The sequence below is a fragment of the Phyllobates terribilis genome, unplaced genomic scaffold, assembly GCF_046119375.1.
Source record: "Phyllobates terribilis strain yellow unplaced genomic scaffold, ASM4611937v1 Scaffold_7__3_contigs__length_470593459, whole genome shotgun sequence".
Taxonomy (NCBI): Eukaryota; Metazoa; Chordata; class Amphibia; order Anura; family Dendrobatidae; genus Phyllobates; species Phyllobates terribilis.
This window is the reverse complement of record NW_027362767.1, coordinates 238,788,385-238,812,694: the sequence shown is the minus strand read 5'-3', so window position 1 is coordinate 238,812,694 and position 24,310 is coordinate 238,788,385. Positions and strand designations below refer to the sequence as shown.

The 24,310-nt window shown below is 44.7% G+C and overlaps 1 protein-coding gene across 1 annotated transcript; it reads left to right on the top strand.

Moving 5' to 3' along the window:
- The first annotated feature begins 1,679 nt into the window (after positions 1 to 1,679).
- HAUS7 (HAUS augmin like complex subunit 7) lies at positions 1,680 to 24,310 on the top strand. The gene is made up of 10 exons (XM_073639926.1): positions 1,680 to 1,793; positions 2,877 to 2,992; positions 3,468 to 3,535; positions 6,161 to 6,222; positions 6,471 to 6,544; positions 6,713 to 6,868; positions 7,279 to 7,369; positions 7,761 to 7,970; positions 8,645 to 8,756; positions 23,970 to 24,310. Exons 1-10 carry the CDS (start codon positions 1,692 to 1,694, stop codon positions 24,011 to 24,013), a joined length of 1,035 nt encoding a protein of 344 aa, XP_073496027.1. The 5' UTR covers positions 1,680 to 1,691; the 3' UTR covers positions 24,014 to 24,310.

The window sequence follows — 24,310 nt, the reverse complement described above, 5'->3', positions numbered from 1 at the left end:
CATAAACAACAAAATCTATTAAAGGTCTTGTGGAACGTGGTGAAGCCTGTGTGCTGTATACAACAATGTGTAGCAGCTTCACCACGTTCCGTACAACCTCTAGTGATTGAAATGTTGAGGGGCCCCACTATGAAGTTTTGCCCCGGGGCCCCAAAGTTTATAGTTACGGCACTGCTAAGTCTGCCCTCTTTGTGCACCTATCAGACCCTGCAATAGATTGACCCTAATAGGATAATTGTGCACTGTAGATGAGCTGGAAGGCTACCAACCTCATAGATGGTCAAGGCCCTTACTTTTTTGTTTTTTCAAGTTAAATAAAATGTTTACAGGATGCAGCCTGGATGCTGATGGCTAAAGCGCTCCAAGCAGAGAAAAGCATTAGTGAAGATCAGAAGTGGCTGAGATTTCTTACCAGCTCCAAGGTGACCCGAGGAAGGTCAAGGAAAAAAAAAATTCCCCTGCTAAGATGTGAGAATTTTTCGTCCACAGCTCTCCATAGGCGGCCTCTGCTACCAACATGGCTCCTTCCTCTCCTACTCGGTCCCCGGCCTCCTTGAGTGGCAGAACCTCAGACCTCCCTGCATCAGAAGATAGAGGTCAGCAGTCTGAACGCCGGCTCTACTTACGTAGAATGCAGCAATCCAGATGAGTTTACCAGCTGCTGTGCTCTGCATAGGCAGCGACTGAGATGACAAAACTCACTTCACTTATACTGAGAACTTTCACATCTCAGTTTCTGCCTTGGCAGAACACAGTAGTCGAGATGAGTTTATTGGCTCCTGCACTTTGCATAGGCATTGACCAGGTGGACAAAGCTCATTTTACTTATACTTAGAACTCTGTCATCTCACTCGCTGCTTATGCAGAGCGCAGCAGTATAGGTGAGTTTATCAGCTGCTGCTCTCTGCATTATCAGCGACTGAGATGACAAAGCTTGCTTTACATATACTGAGAACTTTATCGCACTCACTGCCTATGCAGAGTGCATAAATTGAGATGAGTTTATTAGCAGCTGCTGTGATCTGCATTAGAAGCTACTGCGTTAACAAAGTTCACTTATACTGAAAACGTCATCTCAATCGCTGACCATGCAGAGCACAATAGTCAAGATGTGTTTGTTAACGGCTGCTGTGCTCTGCATAGGCAGCGACCAATTTATTGACAAAGCTCACATTAATTATACTGAGAACTTTGTTGTATCATTTGCAGTCTATGCAGAGCGCAGCAGTCTAGATGAGTTTGTTATGGGCTGCCGCGCTCTGCACAGGCAGCGATCGAGTTGACAAAGCTCACTTCACTTATACAGTGAACGTTATCATTACAGTTGCTGCCTATGCGGAGCGCAGCAGCAAATAATCTGATCTTGACTGCAGCACTCTGAATAGGCGAAGATGGGGCAGGCTGCGCAGTTCCACAAGGAAGCCGAGCTCACTCCACAGTGGGACAAGGAGGGGAGAAACTCTTTGGAACCAATTTCCTCAAGCCTTTTAGCTGTGACACCAAAGCCACACAATGAAATACAGGAGGCAGATAACAGGGCACAGAAACTCTCTTCTACCAATAGAAAGAGGCCGAATGGGCGGGGAAAGCTTAAACAACCAATCAGCGGCTGATGAAAGAGGCAGGTCGCATGTAAATAAACCAACAGCCAATAAGGGCTGTCAATTTACTCCACCAATCAGAGAGCTGCGATGAAAAGCTTTAGCCAATCAGCACCAGTCGTCGGGGTAACTGTGAAGATGGCGGGAGCACTGGAGCTGGAGAAGGCAGCAGAGCTGTACGGGCGGCTGCAGGTGAGCGCAGAGGGAAACGGCCGCGGTGGGAAACGAATGGCCTCTGTCTCGGCTCCTTTAGGTCTCTTTATGTTTTGTCTCCGTGGTATTGCTGGGTGTTGTAGTCCTACAGCAGCCTGCGAGTCGCAGGCAGTTTTTCACAATACACGTTTTTGTGGTGTTGTTGTTGTTTTTTTTTTTTAACCCCTGCACTGCCAGGTTTTCCGAGTTCTGATATGTCCTGATGTGACTTGTAGTCCTTCCCTGTCACTTCACAGCTTTTTTTTTTTTTTTGCTTTTTTTTTTTTTCTGTTTTAAGGGAAAATCTGGGCGATTCTAATTTTAGATTTTTAAAAGCTTTTTTTTTTTTTTCTTACAGCCCAAACCTGCCCTTATGGCAGCAAAACCCGTTGCATCCAAAGCTCCTGTTCTGCTGCAGTTTTCTTGTGTTTTGGGTGCAGATTACATTTGCGCTCTGTCTGCAGTCCATGCATAATAAAGTTAGTTTTATTCACGAAGAAAAAAAAGTTTCAGAAACCGCTGTTGAGTTGTTTTTTTCATGCAGCGTTGTTTTCACGGCTTACAATGGTTTAAAGACAAAAACTGAGAGAATTTACGCGCTTCAGTTCTCCGATTCAAAAATACAAGCGTGTGAATAATATTTCTGACGTTTCTTAGCATTTGCTGGTGCTGTAAAAAGCTGCTTTAAACTTGCATTAAAAAACGCTGCATGTGAACAGAGCTTTACTCCTCTCCATAGAACTTTAGAAGCACCAACTGTCCTCTCCTATCTCAGTAATGGTGAGATCTGTAATCACTGAATCACATGGCTGGGGGGGAGAGGCTTTAGTCCAGAACTGAGTTAACAATTCTGTAAACTTCAGAGCTGAAATCTTCCAGCACTACTTTACTTTGGTAAACCTTACACCGGGCAAGAAAGTCCAAGTTTCCTTGCAGTAAAACAGGTCCGCTAAGCTATTACAGGGGTGGGGTTTGACAGGCTTGCTGACTGTTTCCAATTTAAACCAAGATGGTTTTGAGCCTCACATAACTGTTGATGGTTTCCCTTGATAATGTCATTGTTGATGCTTTCTTTTCTTACAGAGGTTGAAGTGCCCGTGTCTTGAAGGAGTGTATGTGACCGAACCCCAGAGTATCCATGAGCTGCTGTTCACCCCGTCTGTTCATCGCTTGGACATCCTGGAATGGATATGTATCAGGTACCGTACATGTCAGGTGCTTGTATACAGTGCAGGCTCCGGAGCTGAGTCTGCGCCGTACACTTCGGGCGCCGGCTGCGTCACACAGCCGATACCTGCTTCAAACAGAAGCGATTGGAGCTGTTATTTAACCACTTAAAGTAGTGCGATCCCAGTGGAGTGTCCTTCCGGTCACCCATCTGCCCCCAGCAATCACAACGCCAATGGTTTGCAATAACAGCCAGGAGCCTCGTGAAGACCCCTGTCTCCAACACCTTTGCTCTCCTTTTCCATAGGAGATAAATGTCACTATATACTGTAACCGTATCACAGTATATAACACAATTGCAAATTCCAGACTCCTGGGGGGGACGAGTCGTTCCAATTGGAAAGTAATTATATTTGTCAAGTGTCATATATCTGTTATTAATAATGTACAGTTACAGCATCGGCCTGTGCACCATGTGACGGTATTATTCGGGGTCTCCGTCTGCAGGGTCTACCCTCCCCTCCAGGAGCTGTTCTTCAACTTGAAGGAATCTCAGGCAGAAGTAAAGGTGAAAGGTAACGTCTTCTTATTTTGTTATGATTGCTGTGATATTTATGTCACTGATTCTGGTTCCCCGAATTAAAGGAACAATATTTTGGACATTATTATTATTATTATTATTATTATTATTATTATTGCGCAATTTATTCCATGGCTCTTTACATTTGAAAGGGGTATACATAGCACAAGCAATTACAATAATCTTGAACACAATGTGACGGCGACTGGTACAGGAGGAGCGAGGACCCTGCCCGCGAGGGCTCACAGTCTACAAGGGATGGGTGAGGATACAGTAGATGGGGGTAGAGCTGGTTGTGCAGAGGTATGGTGGAGCAATGGTTACTACAGGTTGTAGGCTTGTCGGAAGAGGTGGGTCTTCAGGTTCCTTTTGAAGGTTTCCACAGTAGGCGAGAGTCTGATGTGTTGGGGTAGAGCGTTCCAGAGTAGGGGGGAAGCTCGGGAGAAATCTTGTATGCGATTGTGGGAGGAGGAGATTAGAGGGGAGTAGAGAAGGAGATCTTGTGAGGATCGGAGGTTGCGTGCAGGTATGTACCGGGAGACTAGGTCATAGATATATGGAGGAGACAGGTTGTGGATGGCTTTGTATGCCGTGGTTAGGGTTTTGAACTGGAATCTCTGGGCAATGGGCCAGTGAAGGGATTGACAGAGAGGAGAGGCGGGGGGACAGGTGGATTAGTCGGGCAGCAGAGTTTAGGATATAGGAGATATTTTTGAGTTGGAGTCGGCATGAAGTGGAAAGGGCTTGGATATGTGGTTTGAGGGAGAGTTTAGAGTACAGGGTTACCCCGAGGCAGCGAGCTTGCGGGACTGAGGAGAGTGAACAGCCATTGACATTGATGCATAGGTCAGGTGGGGGGGGATGAGTGAGATGGTGGAAAGATGATGAATTCAGTTTTATCCATGTTAAGTTTTATGAATCTAGCAGAGAAGAAGGATGAGATGGCGGTCAGACATTGTGGGATTTTGGTTAGTAGGGAGGTGATATCGGGTCCAGAGAGGTAGATCTGTGTGTCATCAGCATAGAGGTGATAATGAAAGCCGTGAGACTGTATGAGTTGTCCCAGGCCAAAGGTGTAGATGGAGAAGAGCAGAGGTCCTAGAACTGAACCTTGGGGGACACCGACAGATAGGGGGCGAGATGAGGAGGTGGTGTGTGAGTGGGAGACGCTAAATGTCCTGTCTGTTAGGTATGAGGAGATCCAAGATAGGGCCAAGTCTGTGATGCCAAGAGATGAGTTTGTAGTAAGAGGGAATGGTCCACTGTGTGGAAGGCAGATGACAGGTCCAGGAGGAGGAGGACAGAGTAGTTTCGCTTGGATTTGGGGGTTAGTAGGTCGTTGGTGACTTTAGTCAGGGCAGTTTGAGTGGAGTGATGCGGTCGGAAACCAGATTGTAAGCATGAGGAGAGGTGGGAGGACAGTTCAAGATGGACGTGTTGTTCCAGTAGTTTTGAGGCATAGGGGAGAAGTGATATGGGGCGGTAGCTAGTCAGAGAGGATGGGTCAAGGGAGGGCTTTTTGAGGATGAGTGTGATCGAGGCATGTTTGAAGCATGAGGGGAAGACACCAGTTGTTAGTGACAGATTGAAAACGTGGGTTAGGGTTGGGATGAAGACTGTGGTGAGGTTCGGGATGAGGTGAAATGGGATAGGGTCAAGTTCACGGGTGGTGAGGTGTGATTTGGAGAGTAAAGAGGAAAGTTGATCTTCCATAATGGTGGAGAAGCTGGTTTTGGAGGAGGGTTGACTAGACATCATGGAATATACACTACATGGACAAAATAAGTTGGTGTGAATGCAAAGTATAGGGGCTTGTTCTCACTGGGCATTTAAGAGACAAAACCTAAGAGAGAAAAATATATATTATATTAAATGTGACTTGGTAAACACTGCGTTTGATCTAAAAAAAAAAAAAAAGGTATAAAGGCCATCCATCCCTGAATGATTTTGCCGTCTGATCAACAAACTCCATGACCGGGAGCTAAATATGGAGAACTGGATAAACTGTGATAATGTTGTGAGAATCGCCGCCATACCGGCCACAGCTGCTCTGTAGGTAAATAGTACCTGCGCTCCCCATGTTTGTAGTGAAGTAAAAATAGCAGATGGTGATGGTTGTGTTAAAAAAAAAAAATAGAAATTCAAGGGTTTTTTGTTTTTTTTTTTGCTTTCCACCTTGCAAAATAAAAAATTAAAAAGTGATCAAACATTTGCACATACCCCCCAAAATGGTACAAATGAAAACTTTCTAAATGTAAGCCCTCCCAACAGGGAAAAAAAAGTTATGCATCTTAGCATATAATAACACAAAAAATTACTTATTTTTATTTTTTTTTTTAAATAATTTTGCTGCGACACGTCCCCTTGTGTCATTGAAGTTAAATGTATGAGAGTAGAGGGAATGAACGATCACGACAACAATTATTCTTACCAGCCCCCTTCACTATTTTTATTGTGTGAAAATAAAAGTAAATGAGCAGCGATCGACTCTCTAATGTCGATGATGCAGGAAGCCGATCGCACAGACGTACTATGTAAGATCTTATAGTGTGTGTGTGTGTGTATATTATATACCCAGGAACCCGTGTATCCCTTGTTAATTCCTGCTTATCTTTTACAGAGATGGCTAAACTTGGCTTTGATCTGATGTTGTGTAGCGCAGAAGACGTGGACCTCATAAAGGTATAGGTCTGACACCCTGAGTGGCACTGCCTCTCCTGACCACCTCGTATAGGGTCCACTGCTCTCCAATCCAGGATTGGATTTTATCTCCTATACACATTAGACTGGTGGCCGATCCTGCTGCTAATACCGATGGTTTCAGGCAATTTTAGTCTATGTATGGAGGGATATCACTTATGTCAAATTAAAGGTTGTTATTAATTGCAGGCAAATGTTTAATATTATCATTCATTTTCTGTGCTCCGCAGGGGAACGTCAGTCCGGGCCGACAGCTGTCCTTCATGTGCCAGTTACTGGACGTTATTCAGACTTGTGAGAAAGTGTAAGGCAATGATACTAACTACACTGATGTCTTTTATATCTGTGGGGTGGACCCTGATGCACCCGGGCACCTCCAGACCTCGAGGGGGCCACGCTATGATATCAGCCACCATCCATGGTTCCCAGGATCTGTGTAATGACGCAGCTTCTCCTTCTCCCCCCATCTCAGCGGTGACGAGAACCTTCTAACCTACGCCCTTGAGAAGGAGGAACTTCTAAAGGAACTATTCTCAAGTCCTCACTTCCAAGCAACCCTGACGCCTGAGTGCAATCCCTGGCCGACGGACCTGAAACGTCTCCTGGTCCCAGAGGAACTGCAGAAAAGGTAGCAAATCCGAGCAGCAAACACGATGATCTGTAGCAGCTTTTTTTTTATACCAAGTCTCCAAAAATGTCAGTAACTTATAAAATTAAGTTGTTTTTTTTTTTCTAAATGTAGCGCAACTTTTATATTCAGTATGTACCTGGTATTGCAGCCTATCTCTGTTTATGTGAGCTGCAATACCAGACCCTACCTGGGAACAAGAGTGGCGCTGTTACTGGAAAAGGGGAGGGGAATCTAAATGGATCATGGGCGTTTTTGTTTGCAGTTACTTGTACTCCAGAGCTGAAAGTCACACATTTTATATGATCGCTTTAGTGTTTTGAACTCTCTTCTGCTGACAAGTAAGAAATGGATCCAGAAGTTTTAACTTTTGGACTTATTTGACTGTAATTTTCTCATTCTTCACCCAGGACGCCATCATACGGCAAGGATAACCTCCTCAGTGACCACATCCAAGAGCTACAGAAGCTCTCATTGAGTCTTGAAGATCTTAAACAAGAGGTATTGTATGTACGCACAGCGGGCCCAGGTGTGTTCAGCCGTGTAGGGCTGTTTGGGCGTGCTGTAATTGAAGAGATCCGTCTGTCACAGAGTGCAGATTTCACAATATAAACTGCATGTATCCTTAAATACGGCTAAACCTGTTGAGGCTGGTGTATTTACTGTTAAAAAAAGTCGGAATAATTGTGTAATCTTTTATTTTAAAGTACGCATGCCTGGTATTCACATGTTCATTTTAACATCAGGATTGTACAGCTATTGAGACATGGAGCTTCATAGTACATATACCGGCCTCATCCGGTCCAAGAAATCTGACATGCCTATAGATAGATATTAATATATATATATATATATATATATATATATATATATATATATATATTATTTTCAGTGCAAGTTCCTCTGCAGCTCTGTCCCCGGGGAGGACACTGGTATCCAGAAGCTGAGATCGGCCCTGACGGACTTCCAGCAGCTCATTACTGCTTTCAATCAGGTGTATGAGAATGAGTTTCAGGAGCACTGCGGACACCCAGTGCCTCAGATGAGCCCCTCGGGCCCCCTCTTCCAATCCGCTCACCAGTTGCTGACGACTTGCTGCAAGGTACTCCACATCCGTGTCTAAATTATTCTCTTTATGTTCCTCAATTTAAAGGCAGTTTGTTATTTGAAGATTACCTACTATTTAAATCAGATTTATATTAAATCTGTTTCTTTTAAATTGTTTCTTTTTTTTTTTTTTTTTCAATTTACTATGTTTAATAAAATTAGAAATCTTGCCATTTTCACACTGGTTGTACAGACACTTTTCAGCAGTCTCATTATCATCACAGAATTGACTACAATGACTGATAACACCTCTATATACAGTAGATAACACAGGATCTACCTTTCAAAACAGATGATATCACAGCAGTCATTGTACAGGAGGAGGAGGTGAGCTGTGACATCACCTATTGTGAATGGTGGATCCTGTGTTAACTCCTATATACAGGATCCACCATTCACAATAGATATCACAGCTCACCTCCTCCTGTACAATGACTGATAACACCTCTATATACAGTAGATAGCACAAGATCCACCATTCACAATAGGTGATGTCACAGCTCACCTCCTCCTCCTCCTGTACAATGATTTGAGCATGCCCTGAAAAGACTTCTCTACAATTTGGAGTCAGGAGTTCATTGATTCTTATAGAAGTTCCTTTTGCCCGAGTTTTCCACTACAGTATATTCTGTAACACCATTCTTCTGTTTGTTGTCTCCGTCTTCTCAGGAGCTAGAAGCGATTGCCCAGTTTACAGAGACTTCCAGTAGAATAGAAGAAGTGGTGAATTATCGAGAGCAAGTGAGAGAGTTCTGGGGGGGAAGCAGCATGGTGACCATGAGTAAGTACCTCTATAGTGGGTCCGTACAAGGAGCACCTAGCCTGGAAAGGAGAGGTGTGCATACCTACAGTGCTACTGAGACTCCATTTACACACACTTTTCTCTGAAGAATTCTGGGCCTTTAAAAGGGACCCCTCACTTGCCATCAGTTTATTTATTTTAACTCGGTGTAAATGCCGCTGTTCTCCTGAATCCGACAGTGGTTTTTCTTTTGTTCCTGCTCCTCTCTGTTCCTGAGATATGGCCTCCTCTACCCTGTATATAAATCTACTCTTATTAGTCAAGTGGGCGTGATCATCAGGTTTTCTGTGTGAATCTTTTAGAGCACCACTCCCTGCTGGCTAAAAAAGACTAGCTTTTCATACCGCGAAGAGGAGGCCATATCTCAGGAACAGAGAGGAGCAGAAACAATAGAAAAACATTGCCGGATTCAGGAGAACAGCGGCATTTACACCGGGTAAAACTATGTCCAGTGACGGGAAAATTTTTTAGTCATTAAAGTATAGTCTTTTGGGTTTTTTTTTTTTTTTCCACACATACTAGTTACTTTTTAAAAGGGTGTATCGGCAGTCATTAAGGACTGCCCAGACTCATAGCAGATGATGCACTATATATGAATTAAAGGGACTTTTCTGCTTCCCGGCGGGTGGAATCGGAGGTGTATATACCATACACTCACGGAGTTCCCCAATAACCTACCTACTAGTGGATGCGGTCGTGGCCTCGCCCATCACTCGTCAGTCAATTGCGCAAATGTCCTGACGATTGAAGGCAGCGAAGTTGAGCATCCTTGACAAACTGGTGGCAGCGGTGGGATCTGCGTGATCTCCTTGGTGTTCTCCTTGACAATATCCAATAAACCTTATGTTTTAATTGTAGTAGTATTTTTCTGCAAACAAAGCTCTCCCGATGCTGCAGAGGCAAAGCTGTCGCATATAGCCATATGGGAGAGTGCAAAATTCAGACCAGCGGTGTAGCCAGGACACCGTCCAAACTTTTCAACCATCAGCAGCGCACCACCCACCGGGAGGCTGAAAAGTTCCTTTAACCCCTTCATGACATTAGACATACTCAGTACATCCCGGTTGGGAAATGCTCCTGCACTGCTATGCTTTATAACTGCAATCAGACTGCTAAAAGTAAGTCCAATAGTAAGACAAAGTGAAAATAATAAAACAAATAAATATACACCATATTTTCTTCCTTCCCATAACAGCACCATGGAGAGAGGGGATCCACCCTTCAAGTACAGGAAACATACAGATAAAGGGCGGTACCTCTCCCTGCATCAGTTGGTTTCCTGTCCTTGACTGGGAATTTTCAATGTAGAGTGTTACCCGAAGAAAAGAAGATCCTAGATGTTCCAGGCCTGGCCAGTCCGATCCAGGCAGTGGGGGTCCCCTGCCTCGGCTGGTGCAGTGCGCTGAAGCCCCACTGCTGGGTCCAGTGGGCCTTCATGAGTGGGAGTAGGAGCACAGCTGCCGCACCACGTTGCAGTGCTGGGCGTCCGACAGCGCATGCGCAGGGACGCGCCAGAGGCCCTTCCTAATGGTGCGGACGGAGGGAACACGTGACCGGAAGTAACTCTGCACAGGAGGCCAGTAAGCGCTGGGAGGATGCCAGAGACTGCTCCACATAAAAAGGAGCCATGGGTAAGGCCCTGAGCAGTTCGCCGGCAGTCCTCTCTATAATATAATGGGGTCGACCAGGATTAGCCAAGCCCGATGGATGAGCAGAGCCTAGATCCAGATCCACCACTTCAGCAACAGCAGGAGCCCCGCGGCAGCATGATGTTTCCCAGCACCATGGTTGCGGCAGCAGTGGAAGTGGGTGTTCTGCAAAATCCACCAGGTACAGCAAAGATTCCACCTTGGTCAAGGCCCCATCCAGCAAAGGGAAATCCGTGGTGGATGTGATCACGCCTCCTAAAGCGGTACCCCCTGTTCGCGTCGGATTGCTAAGTGATCTCCGTGAAAGTTCGTATTATAATTGGCCCCTTTCCCTCTCGCTCGCATTTTTTAGATGGGGAAAAGTTCTAGCAAGACCAAGCATAAAGCCTGTGCGCTCTGCAGTGAAGATTTACCTGTTACGTGGGTGAAGAGGCTCTGCAGTTCATGCATGCAGCAGACAAGTCTGTCAAGAGACCCCTAGATTTGCCTCTGAACTGCGATCGATAATTAAGTCAGAGGTGGAAAATACCTTTAAGTCCTTACGGGGTAGGGATAAAAGACCTAAGAGGTCTAGAGATTTGTCCACGGATTCTGGGTCTGATACTGCAGAAGGGGAAGTTTCTGATGCAGATTCCTCAGACTCTTCCTCCTCCTTGTCCCCCAAGGAAGGCAGCAGTCGTAGTTGTTTCCCCATACAGGAAACAGTTTGATTAAGGCGGTTAGATCTACTATGGGGTTAGTTGATCCTAGGCCAGAGAAAACCATCCAGGACCTAATGTTTGGCGGGCTGAATCAGAAACAGCGTAGGTCTTTCCCTCTTAATGACAAGATTCAGTCTTTAATTAAAAGGGAGAGGAAAAGTATATCTATTCCCAAAAGAAATTATCCCTTTGATGATCCAGTCTGTTCATTCTGGGAGAAAGCCCCGAAATTGGACGTAGCCATTGACAAAGCGTCCAAAAAATTTGCCCTTCCCTTTGAAGATATGGGAGTATTAAAAGACCCTCTAGATAAAAAAAAGCTTACATGATCCTGGGAAGCTGTGGGGGGGTGCCTAAAACCCGCGGTTGCCGTGACTTGTGCAGCTAGATCTATGATGGTCTGGTTGAGTCAGCTGGAAACTCGACTTCAGAATAAAGTATCTAGGGAAAAAATTCTAGACACCATCCTCTTAATGCGGAGGGCAGCTGCTTTTTTGGCCGATGCATCCGCCGATTCAGTTAGATTGGCAGCCAAATCAGCAGTTTTCTCCAATGCCGCTCCTCAAGCCCTTTGGCTCAAATGTTGGCCAGGAGACCTTCAGGCAAAGTCCAGACTCTGCTCTATTCCTTGTGAAGGGGAGTTTTTGTTTGGCTCTACCTTAGACGATATACTTGCTAAGGCGGGGGATAATAAAAAAACGATTTCCCATCCCCACTATCCCTTCATGTAAATCACCCTTTCAGAGAAAGAAATTAATTCGAAGGAAGCCCCCCAAAAACCAAGATAGATGGGAAGACAAGAAACAGAGGAACAGGAGTTTTATGTTCAATAAACCTTCACAATGAGGATTTTCCCCAGGTGGAGGGGAGACTATCTTCGTTTCTCCTGGCCTGGGAAAAGGTTTCCAACAGTGTGTGGATCTTAAATCTGGTAGGGGCAGGTCTAAGATTAGAGTTCCTTTCAGTTCCAAAATCAAACTACATAGTGACTCCCGTACGGTCCTCAAACATAGAGCAGGAAGTTCCTGGACTGGTAACAAAAGCCGTACTACAGGAAGTCCCCCTGCAAGAAAGAGGAGAAGGATTTTACTCCCTGTTTCTAGTGAGGAAACAAGACAAATCCTTCAGAACTATTATAAAAGTAAAAAGACTGAACAAATTTCTAAAAGTTCCGACGTTCAAGATGGAAACAAAGACGGCTGTGAAAATTTTGTTTCCGGGTTGTTTGATGGTTCTGGACTTTAGGGACGCTTACTACCATGTCCCCAATCACAAAGACTTCCGGAAATACCTCAGGGTAGCGATCTCTATAGAGGGAAAGATCAGACACTACCAGTACGCCGTGCTCCAGTTCGGTCTCGCCATTGCTTGTTGGGTGTTCACCAAATTAATTGTGGAAACAATGGCACACCTAAGGGAGCAAAACCTCTTATTCTCCCGTACCTGGACGACTTCCTGATGGTGGGCAACTCAAGTCACCACTGCAGAAATCAGCTAAGGATGGTCATGTCTTCCCTAACAACTTTAGGTTGGCTCTTGAACCTAAAGAAATCGAAGACCGAGCCAAGTCAGGTGCAAGAATTTCTGGGTCTTATTCTGAACTCAAAGAGACAAGAGTGTCGACTCCCAGAGGAAAAGATCCAGAAGATTATGGGGCAGATGTCTCAAGATCACCCCTCTATGACTCTACGGAAGGCTATGTCCATATTAGGCTCCATGACCTCCTGCATCCCAGCAGTGCAGGGGGGCCCAAATCCACAACAGGGACCTACAGTGGGAGATATTAACGGCCGAAATTTCCTTAGGAGGGCGTTTAGAAAGTCGGCTAACACTGTCTCCAAGGGTCATTCTTTCCCTGGGATGGTGGGGAAAGATAAACAATTTGACCAGCGGTATTCCCTGGGTGTGCAGAGTCACTCAAGATTTGACCACAGATGGAAGTCCCAGTGGCTGGCTGGGGGGCGCACCTAAAAGACCAGATAGCTCAGGGTGTCTGGACAAGGGAGCTAATGTTAGTATCCTCAAATATGAAAGAGCTACTTGCAGTGAAGTTAGCCCTGATAGAATGCTTAGACTCTCTCTGGGGTCATCATGTGAGGGTGTTCTCGGACAATCAGGTAGTGGTTGCATATTTGAACCACCAGGGAAGGACCCGTTCCCGCCCTTTGATGGAAGTGACAAACCTCATCTTTCAGATAGCCGAGATCAAGCTTATGTCCTTATCAGCACTACACATAAGAGGCGTAGAGAATCGCTAAGCAGACTTCCTGAGTCGAACCAAGTTAAGACAGGGCGAATGGGAGCTAAGCCAGTCCATTTTCAATTCGATCGTACAGATGTGGGGCCTTCCTGTTATCATAGATTTGTTCGCCAACAACCGGAACAAAAAAGTAGAAACCTTCTGCTCAATAGACCCGGAAGGAAATGCCCTCGCCCTAGATGCCTTCATGATCCCATGGGATCAAGGTCTAGTCTATGCCTTTCCCCCCGATGGTCCGGATACTGGCGGTCCTGAGAAAAATCAGGGAAGATGGGGCGTGAGGGTAATACTGATTGCCCCCTTTTGGCCAAAGAGGACATAGTTTTCCTGGCTGAGGAAGATGTTCGTCACCGATGCTTGGGTGCTACTGGAATTTCCGGACCTTCTCTCCCAGGGACCCTGGTGTGTCATCCTCAGATTTCAAGCTTACACATGATGGCTTGGAATTTGAGAGGGCTCTCCTAAAAGTTAGAGGTTTTTCCCCAAATCTAATTGCCACCATACTCCAGAGTAGGAAACCATTTACTCTTAGGCTCTATGGGAAAACTTGGAGCAAGTTCCTGGGTTATTCAGGGTTTGGCGTAAGGGGAAAGGCTCCAGTGTTGACCATCCTTGAATTCCTATAGGAAGGGTTAGAGCAAGGTTTAGCTACTAGCACCCTGAAGGTCCAGGTTGCAGCTTTAGGGGCACTGTATAATTGTGATTTGGCTAGGGACAGATGGACAGCCAGATTCATCAAAGCTTCGGCCAGATCCAGACCTATAGCTAATAAAAAAAACTTCCACCTTGGGACTTAAATTTAGTTCTTATGGCCTTGACTAAGCCCCCCTTCAAACCCTTAGACTGCGCTTCGCTAAAGACTGTCCCTCAAGACTTCACTTTTAGTGGCGTCAACATCAGCACGCAGTTAGTGATATCCAGGCCCTGTTGGCAGGATTGCCCTTTACACAGATCTTGGAGGACAGAGTAGTTTTCAAACCTGACCCAGATTATTTACCCAAGGTGGCCTCTCGATTTCATAGATCCCAAGAAGTCACCCTTCCTGTCTTTTGCTCCAAATCCAAATACAAAGGAGAAAAAGACCTCCATGCTCTAGACGTGAGGAGGTGTCTAATCCAATACCTGGCAGCCACACAGGAGTGTAGGAAGGACAGGGCTCTTTTTGTTTTTCAGGGTCCTCTTAAAGGGTTAAAGGCCTCGAAGGGCATGCTGGCGAGGAGGATTAGAGATGCCATTTCCTTAGCATATTCATCAAGCGGGGAGACCGCTCCGGAGGGACTGAAGGCTCATTCAACAAGGGCAGTGGCAGCCTCCTGGGCGGAAAAAGCCGGCGTCTCCATAGAGCAGATATGTAGAGCTGCAACTTGGTCTTCCCCTTCTACTTTCTTCAAACATTATTGGCTGGACCTAACCTCTTCCTCTGATCTCACCTTCAGGAGAAGGGTTCTGGAAGCCGTAGTCCCTCCCTAGAGTTCAATTCTCTGTAATTCTCTCCGTGGTGCTGTTATGGGGGAGGGAGAAAGACTTAGTTACTTACCGGTAACGGGATTTCTCTGAGCCCATGACAGCACCTGTATATTCCCTCCCTGCACTTGTGGTGAGATCACTTATTTGTTAATTTGTTTAATCACTGGGTGTTCCTTATAAGTAAGACAATGGTGTATTTTGTTTTGTTTTGTTTTTTTTTTGCATTAATTCGGAGGTCCTCTCGTGCTCGGGGAGAGGTGCCGCCCTTTTTTTACCTGTAGGTTTCCTGTCCTTTAGGCTGCGTGCCCACGTTGCGTATTACAAGCGTATATGCTGTGAAATTTCCGCAGCGTAAACGCTTGTAAAACGCATGTATATCCGCACCCCATGGTCCCCAATGGCATTCCGCAATGTCAATGCCCATGCTGGGGATTTTTCCGCAGCGTATATGCTGCGGTCAAAAATTCGCAGCATGTTCATTAATTTTGCGTTTCCGCATGCAGAATCAATGTGCGGATGGTACCCAAGTCTGGAGGAGAGGAGACCCTCATCCAGACCTGGGTACCAAAGAACCTGTAAAAAAAAGAATAAAATAAAGTTTATACTTATCTTCTGATGTTTTCCCGCCATCACGCTGCTGTGTGAAGGACCTGCCACGTCATGAATCATGTGACCCATCACATGACTCAATGACGTCCCCGCAGGTCCTGCATACAACAACGAGAGCCGCTCAAGACTCCGCACGGGACAGAGAATGCACCAGAAGGTGAGTATAAACTTTATTTTTTTATTTTTTACCATTCTGATTCTTTTTTTTTAACTATTACTTGGTCACACTATATAAATCCATGCCGGTTGCATGGATTTATATAGTGTGAACAAGTTGTCAAGCACTTTTCCAAGTGATGCTAAAATCACTTTGAGGAGTGCTTGATAACCCGCATGCAAAGACGCCTCACAAACGCTTCTACCTGGCGGGAAAACCGCATGTAATATCCGCATGCGATTTTTCCCTCCAGGGAGAAGCGTAAAAAATATGCTTCAGTTCCGCAACGTGGGCACATAGCCTGAAGGGTGGATCCCCTCTCTATAAGACGCACCCTGCTGTCTAGAGGTGGAAAATAGAGGAAAAAAAACTTTTGCAGCAAAAAATGTGGTAAAATATTTAAAAGCATAGCATAATATTTCACTAATGTAAATAGAACTCAACAGCAGTATTAACGTCCATTATTACTGACTTTAATCTTTGTCATGTGGTTGCCTTGAGGAGAACTATAACTCCTAGCATGTCCTGCAGCTCCTATGGCATGCTGAGAGTTATAGTTCACCACTGGAGTGGTACAGTGTTTTATGTCCTTTTGTGGTATTTAACCCCTTAAGCCCCGCGGGTGGTTTGCACGTTAATGACCGGGCCAATTTTTACAATTCTGACCACTGTCACTTTATGAGGTAATTACTCTGGAACGCTTCAACGGATCCCCCTGATTCTGAGACTGTTTTTTCATGACATATTGTACTTCATGATTGTGGAAAAATTTCTTCGATATCACTTGCGTTTATTTGTGAAAAAAACGGAAATTTGGCGAAAATTTTCAAAATTTTGCGATTTTCAAAATTTGAATTTTTAAGCCCTGAAATCAGAGCGATATGTCACACAAAATAGTTAATAAATAACATTTCCCACATGTCTACTTTACATCAGCACAATTTTGGAAGCAAAATTTTTTTTTGTTAGGAAGTTATGAGGGTTAAAAGTTGACCAGCGATTTCTCATTTTTCCAACAAAATTTATAAAACCATTTTTTTAGGGACCACATCACATTTGAAGTCACTTTGAGAGGTCTTTATGACAGAAAATACCCAAAAGTGACACCATTCTAAAAACTGCACCCCTCAAGGTGCTCAAAACCACATTCAAGAACTTTATTAACCCTTCAGGTGCTTCACAGGAATTTTTTGAATGTGGAAGAAAAAAATGAACATTTAACTTTTTCACAAAAATGTTACTTTAGACCCAATTTTTTTTTATTTTCACAGGGGTAACAAGAAAAAATGGACCCCAAAATTTGTTGTGCAATTTCCCCTGGGCACGCAGATACCCAATATTTGGGGAAAAAACACTGTTTGGGCGCACGGCAGGGCTCGGAAGGGAAGGAGCGCCATTTGACTTTTTGATTGTAAAATTTGCTTGAATAATTAGCGGACACCATGTTCTGTTTGGAGAGCCCCTGTGTGCCCAAACTTTGGAGCTCCCCCACAAGTGACCCCATTTTGGAAACTAGACCCCCCCCAAGGCACCTTTCTAGATGCATAGTGAGCACTTGGAACCCCAGGTGCTTCACAAATTGATTCATAAAAATGAAAAAGTGTTTTTTTTTTTTTCACTTTTTCATTTTTACGAATCAATTTGTGAAGCACCTGGGGGTTCCAAGTGCTTACTATGCATCTAGATAGGTGCCTTGGGGGGTCTAGTTTCCAAAATGGGGTCACTTGTGGGGGAGCTCCAATGTTTGGGCACACAGGGGCTCTCCAAACGCAACATGGCGTCCGCTAACAATTTGAGCCGATTTTCCATTCAATTTGTTAGCGGACACCATGTCGCGTTTGGAGAGCCCGTGATGTGCCTAAACAGTGGAGCTCCCCCACAAGTGTCCCCATTTTGGAAACTATACCCCTCAAGGATTTTATTAAGGTGTATAGTGAACATTTTGAACCCAGAGGTACGGCACAGAATTTGTTTACATTAGGTCATCATATTGAATAAGTTGTCATTATTCTTGAGCGCAAGTGCTCGCTACTTGCGTTTGCATCGGATACTCAGGTATGCACCATGTACAGCGTGTGCTCGAGTGACATGCTCGAGTCCCTGCTCCGCATGTTTCACGGTTATTAGGCACCCAAAAAAAAACATGCGGGGATCGCTCGTGCATGGCAGGCAATCCCCGTAAAGTTTTTTGGCCGCGAAGCATATGGGGCAGAGACTCGAGCATGTCACTCAAATACCCACGATACTCAATGCATACCAGAGCACCCGATGCAAACTCAAGTAGCGAGCACTTGCTCTCAACACTAGTCACCATATAGTCATCTTTTTTTCTTACTTTTGAAAAAAATCCCAGCACAACCCTAGCCCCAAACCCAGCCCTAACCCTAGCCCAATCCTAACCCAAGAGTTTATTTTTGACGTCGTTCCTTGTGCGGTATAAGTGATTAGACGACTTTATTCTTCGGGTCGGTGTGATTACAGCAATGCCAGAATCATATGGGGTTTTTATGACTGACAGCTGTCACACACTAAAAGACGCATTTTTTGTAAAATCTAGTTTTTGCATCGCCATATTTTGAGAGCTATAATTTTTCCAGATTTTGGCAGACAGTCATGTGACGGCTCGTTTTTTGCGGGATGACTTGACGTTGTTATTGGTGCCATTTTCAGGCACGTGACATTTTTTGATCGCTTTCTATTCCGATTTTTGGGAGGCAGAATAAACAAAAACCAACAATTCAGGAATTGTTTTTTTTTATTCTGTTCCGCGTGTGGTAAAATTGATGAGGTAGCTTTATTCTTCGGGTCAGTACGTTTACAGCGGTACCACATTTGTATAATTTTTCTATGTTTTGGCGCTTATACACAATAAAAGCTATTTTATAGAAAATATTTTTTAGCATCGCTTTATTCTGAGAGCTGAAACTTTTTTTTATTTTTCGGCTGATGGAGCTGTATGGCGGCTTGTTTTTTGTGGGACGAGATGACGTTTTCAGCGGTATCATTTTTATTTATATGCGTCTTTTTGATCGCGTGTTATTCCACTTTTTGTTTGGCGGTATGGTGATAAAGCATTGTTTTTTGCTGCGTTTTTTTTTTTTTTTTTTTTTTTTTACCGTGTTCACTGAAGGGGTTAACTAGTAGGACAGTTTTATAGGTCAGGCTGTTCCGGACGCGGCGATACCAAATATGTGTACTTTTATTGGTATTTTTTTTATAATAATATTTATTGATGGGTACATTATATTTTTATTTTTGGTGTATTATTTTTTTTATTTTTTTATAATATTTTTGCACATTTTTTATTTTTTTTTATTTATTTTTTTTTCCACTTTCAGACAGTTTGTACACCTTATTACTTTGTACCACTCTGGGACTTTCACTTTTTTTTTTCTGATCGCCTGCATGGCATAGGAATGGAGCACCATCCCTATGCCATGCAGGCTGTCAGAAGTGCACAGTGTTAAGATTGCTTGGAGATGCACTGCGCATGTCCAAGCAATCTTCCTGCTCTCTGGTGACCCGGATGTTGTCATGACGACATCGGGTCGTCATGGCAACACCCGGGAAGCCGCTGCAGTCTGCGCTGGAAGCCGGAAGAGGAGGTGAGTATCGCCGATCACCTCCCCTTGCCCCCGCAATGCCGCGATCGATTTCGATCGCAGCATAGCGGGGGTTAATGTGCTGGGAGCGGTGCAGGACCGCTCCCTGCACATAGTATCGGGTGTCAGCTGTGACAATCAGCTGACACCCGGCGGCGATCGCGCCCGCACAGCCTGTGTGCGCGCGCGATCGCCATGACGTACTAATACGGGTCTGGCTCTTAAGTCCCAGGGCACAGACGCGTATTAGTACGTCAAATGTTAAGGGGTTAAACTATGGTATAATGCTTGCCTCTCCGGTTCTTTTCTGGACCCGCGCTAGACAGGAGCGGGGTCACACGGCAGAGAGCGGCGCCGCACTAGACAGGAGGGAGTGGGTGGTCTCCCGTCCAGATCGTGCTCTGCAGTGATATTACAAGAGGCAGGGAAGGGGTAACACAGAACCGCACAACGCACGGTGTACCCCTTCCCTGTCTCTTTGTAACGTTACTGCAGCGCATGATCTGGACAGGAGACCACCCACTCCCCTCCTGTCTAGCGCTGCCATAGTGAATTCATGGCTGCGGCGCTGCTCTCTGCCATGTTGTTACGGATCCGGGTGGTGGAACCTCTGTGCTGCGGTGCAAGGAGGGACCGGAGGGGCGTAACGAAGTATCAACTCGGCCTGACCAAGGTCGCACGGCGGCTCAGTCGACTCCGTGAACCAGGGAGGAACCGAACAGGGGGACCAGGTGCCACTCTGGGACCGACCTTGTATGAGAGCAGGTGACTCCCACGGGTCAGAAGGCAGGATGAGCTCGGCAGGCAGGCTGACGGGTGGTCCGGGTAGACAAGCAGGCTGATTCGGCTGATAGCCAGACGGGTGCTCCGGGTAAGCAGGCAGGCGGGCACAACAGGTAACAGGCAGGTGCTTCCAGGTAAGCGGGCTGGTGGGCACAGCAGGTAACAGGCTGGTGCTTCCAGGTAAGCAGGCGGGCAGAGCCCATAGACAGACTGGTGGACTGGACGGTAGTCAGACTGGCAGACAGGACTGACTTGCAGAGGACCTGAGGGCTGAAGCAAAGTAAGTTTCACAGAGCAACAACCTTGCACGGGCACCTCCATATCGGAGGAAGTGCCTTTTATAGAGGAAGTCTTCCGGCCATTGGCCGGGGACTTTTTAGGACGGCGCTCGCGGCCCCTTTAAGAGGGAGGGAGCACGCATGCGCGCTACCTAAGAACAGAGCCAGAGAAGCCTCGTGCCGGAGCAGGACCACGATGGTAAGGGGGACAGCGTCTATGCCTGGCAGGGGACAGAGATGCCAATGCTACACATGTGGCCCCCACCCCGCTCTGCCGCCCCGCACCACAGTGTGCATTTGGACTGTAACTGGTACATTCGGACTATGAGACACACCCCCTTTTTCCTCCCAAATTTTTTTTTGGGGGTGGGAGTCTGTCTTTTAGTCCGAAAAATATGGTATTGATAAATTTGTAATTTTATGTAAAATATATACATATATATTTTGGTGTCGCCGTGTGCCAGGAACGACCTACCCCATAAAACTGTCCCATTAGTTAACCCCTTCAGTGAACACTGTAAAAAAACGGTGCTTTTATCATCATACCGCCGAATAAAACATGATCAAAAACACAAATGTAGATTAAAAAATTGTACCGCTGAAAACCTCAACTTATCCCACAAAAAAACAAGCTGCCATACTGCTCCATCAGCGGAAAAATAAGTTATAGCTCTCAGAATAAAGCAATGCAAAAAGTATTTTTTCTAGAAAATGTTTTTTATTGTGTAAAAGTGCCAAAACCTAAAAAGAAATTATAAATGTACCACTGTAAACGTACTGACCTGAAGAATAGCGCTGCCTTATCAATTGTACCACACGCAGAACGGCATAAAAAAAAAAAAAAAAAAAAAAACAATTCCTGAATTGTTGGTTTTTGTTTATTCTGCCTCCCAAAAATCAGACTAGATAGAAAGCGATCAAAAAAATGTCACGTGCCTGAAAATGTCGCCAATAAAAACGTCAACTCGTCCGCAAAAATAAGCCGTCACATGACTGTCGGCTGAAATATGGAAAAATTATAGCTCTCAAAATATGGCGATGCAAAAAAAGAAGAGTCTTTTAGTGTGTGACAGCTGTCAATCATAAAAACCCGATCTCAATCTGGTATCGCTGTAATCGCACCAACTCGAAGAATAAATTTGTCTAATCACTTATACCGCACGAGGAAAGGCATAAAAAAAAAAATAAAACCAACTCATCTGCTGCTGATTTGTTCTTTCTGACTCGCCACATGTCTAGATAAATTTCATGGTGTCTAGTTTCCAAAATGGGGTCACTTGCCAGGGGTTTCCACTGTCTAGGCACATCAGAGGCTATCCAAACACGACATGAGACCCACAGACCATTTCATTAATGTCTGCGTTCCAAAACGTCACACCTTCCATTCTGAGCCCTGCCGTGCGCCAAAAACAGTAGTTTTCCCCCACATATGGGATATCGGCATACTCAGGAGAAATTGCTCAACAAATTGAATGGTGCAATTTCTCTTGTTACCCTTGGAAAAATAAAAAAATGGGGCTACAATAACATTTTTGTTGGAAAAATGTGGTATTTTTTATTTTTGCAGCTCAACATTATAAACTTCTGTGAAGCACCCGGTGGGGTTCAAGGTGCTCACCACACATCTATATATATTTCTTGAGGGGTCTAGTTTCCAAAATGGTGTCACCTGGGGGGGGGGGTTTCCACTGTTTAGGCACATCAGGAGCTCTCCAAACGTGACATGGCGTCCGCTCGTTATTCCAGCAAATTTTGCATTCAAAAAGTCAAATGGCGCTTCTTCCCTTTTAGCTCTGTCGTGCGCCCAAACAGTGGTTTTCCCCCACATATGGGATGTTGGCGTATTCAGGAGTAATTGCACAACAAATTTGGTGGTCCTATTTTTTTTTCTTGTTACCCTTGCAAAAATAAAACATTTAGGTCTAAAGTACATTTTTTGTGAAAAAAAAAGTTAAATGTTCATTTTTTTTTTTTTTTTTTTTTCCACATTCCAAAAATTCCTGAAGTGTTTAATAATCTTTTTGAATTCGGTTTTGAGCAGCTTGAGGGGTGCAGTTCTTAGAATGGGGTCACTTGAGTATTTTTCTGACGTCTCTGATCTTTCTATGTCCTCTAATGGGCTGTAAGACTTTGTAGTACAGGCAAAATCAATGAAGGGAACCATCTCTGGTATACAATTCATTGTTGCTAAAGATTTTGGGTGACCTAATGGCTCAGGTTCGGGGTAAGTGGAAGGAGGATGTGGGTAGCATTTCTACAGAGGAATGGGAAGAGGTGCTGGAAACACAACGCAAAGAAGGTCTCAACTGTTTTTAGTTCATAGAGTTTATAGGACCCCCAAGGTATTGTATGGAATGGGCCGAAAGACGGGTGACTTGTCAGCGTAGCTGCACAGCTGTGGTTTCGGAGGAGATGGCTAGAGATGTTTTATTTAATTTACTGATCCTGTAGATTATGGTTATCACCTGTCTGTGTAGTAGGATGATATACCTGACTAATTATCTAAGAGTAACACCTATTTGTGTATGGCTCTGGTTTTATCCTAATGCACAGTGTGGGAGAGGGTGGATGTTATTTCTGGGTTGGGAAGGGGAGAACTCTATGGTGGTTATTTGAATGAACAGTTGGCTTATATAGATATTTATCCCTGTACATGTACTATATGACGACATGTAAAATAATCTGCTGTGAACTGTTTTGTTCAATAAAAGTTTATTGATTTAAAAAAAAAAAAAAAAAAAAAACGTCCTTGAGAAAAGATAAGATTATTATTTTTTTTTTTTTTTCATAAGTATAATTGCAAAGTTTTATTGTTTCTCAAAGCATTTGGCAGTTGTCCTATATAAGGTGGTGACAAACCTTTTTAAAGGGTTCTTCTCTTTTTTTTTTTTTTTTTTCTTTCTTTTACCACATTGTGTGCTCCTGTATGAGGGCGGTTTCACATGTCCGGATATTTCTGGTACCGGAGATGTCTGTGTGTGCCGCATTAGGATCACACGTAACGGAGATACTGACGTGTGAAAGAGGCCTTAAGCAGCATGAGACTCACAGTGGGGCTGAAGCTGGCGGCAATTAGGAGCAATCCTGGATATCGTCAGAGCAGCACTTACAAGTGTACTAGGAGAAAGCTTGTAAACTCTGCACGTGCTCAGCCACTACTCCTAGACAGCAGCGGTGGCTGTTCCCCCTGCGAGCGATTAAAATAATATAGTGATAGGGGAACAGGGACAAATTTTAATACAAGTACTTTGCAAGATGCCTATAACCCTTTAAGTATCTTTTACCAGGAACTCAAAATCTGTCATCTCCATTATTGTCCAGATCAGCCAGCAAACAATCTTCTTGGCTTCTTATTTAAGCAACCTAAAGTCATGGTATCTCTGCATCGGACCTCTTCATGTGAAAAGGAAATGTGCTGCCGAGAATATACAAACCGTACGGGGATGAATGATCGCATTTGCAATAGTTTTTTCCCCATTGAGATGATTGCCCCATGTAAATGGCAGCGTAACTAGCACCAGCTGTTATTCCGTATCTGCGCTTGTTCCAGGCAAATTTCTGCTGCGTATCGGTAGACGTAACGCGTGCGCATCGGTAGACGTAACGCGTGCGCCACAACATTGATGTTTTACTATAAAGAACCTGCGTTTGCTGCTACTAACTTCCCTTTTTATTTTGCTGCCTAGATGAGAAATTCAAGCAACTAAAGAACACCTACCAGTTATTTTAAAAGTTCATTCCAAGATTGAGAAAAACGGAGGATGCATGGTCCTGACACAAATCGAGGTTCGGGGTGTAGTCATCAGCTTCATGTTAGGACATAGAGACTTTGACCAACTTGAGATGTTGCCGGCCGTGCCCACCTCATGTGCAGATTCTGTAGAGTGGAGAGTCCAGGCTTTCCTTGGCTTGGAAGGTGCAGCGGTGTCTTCTGTCCATTTGTAGGTAATGCAGTGAGGATACAGACCGGATCCCACATGCATATGCATGGTATAATTGTAATAAAGGCAATGCTTTCATGTATCAA

What these genes read in the sequence shown, in the direction of transcription:
- HAUS7 (XM_073639926.1), top strand. Translation starts at nt 1,692, where the DNA reads ATGAAAAGCTTTAGCCAATCAGCACCAGTCGTCGGGGTAACTGTGAAG. An exon ending in CTGGAATGGATATGTATCAG is followed by an intron (nt 2,993 to 3,467) that starts GTACCGTACATG and finishes CTCCGTCTGCAG; the next exon opens with GGTCTACCCTCCCCTCCAGG. An exon ending in AAGACGTGGACCTCATAAAG is followed by an intron (nt 6,223 to 6,470) that starts GTATAGGTCTGA and finishes TGTGCTCCGCAG; the next exon opens with GGGAACGTCAGTCCGGGCCG.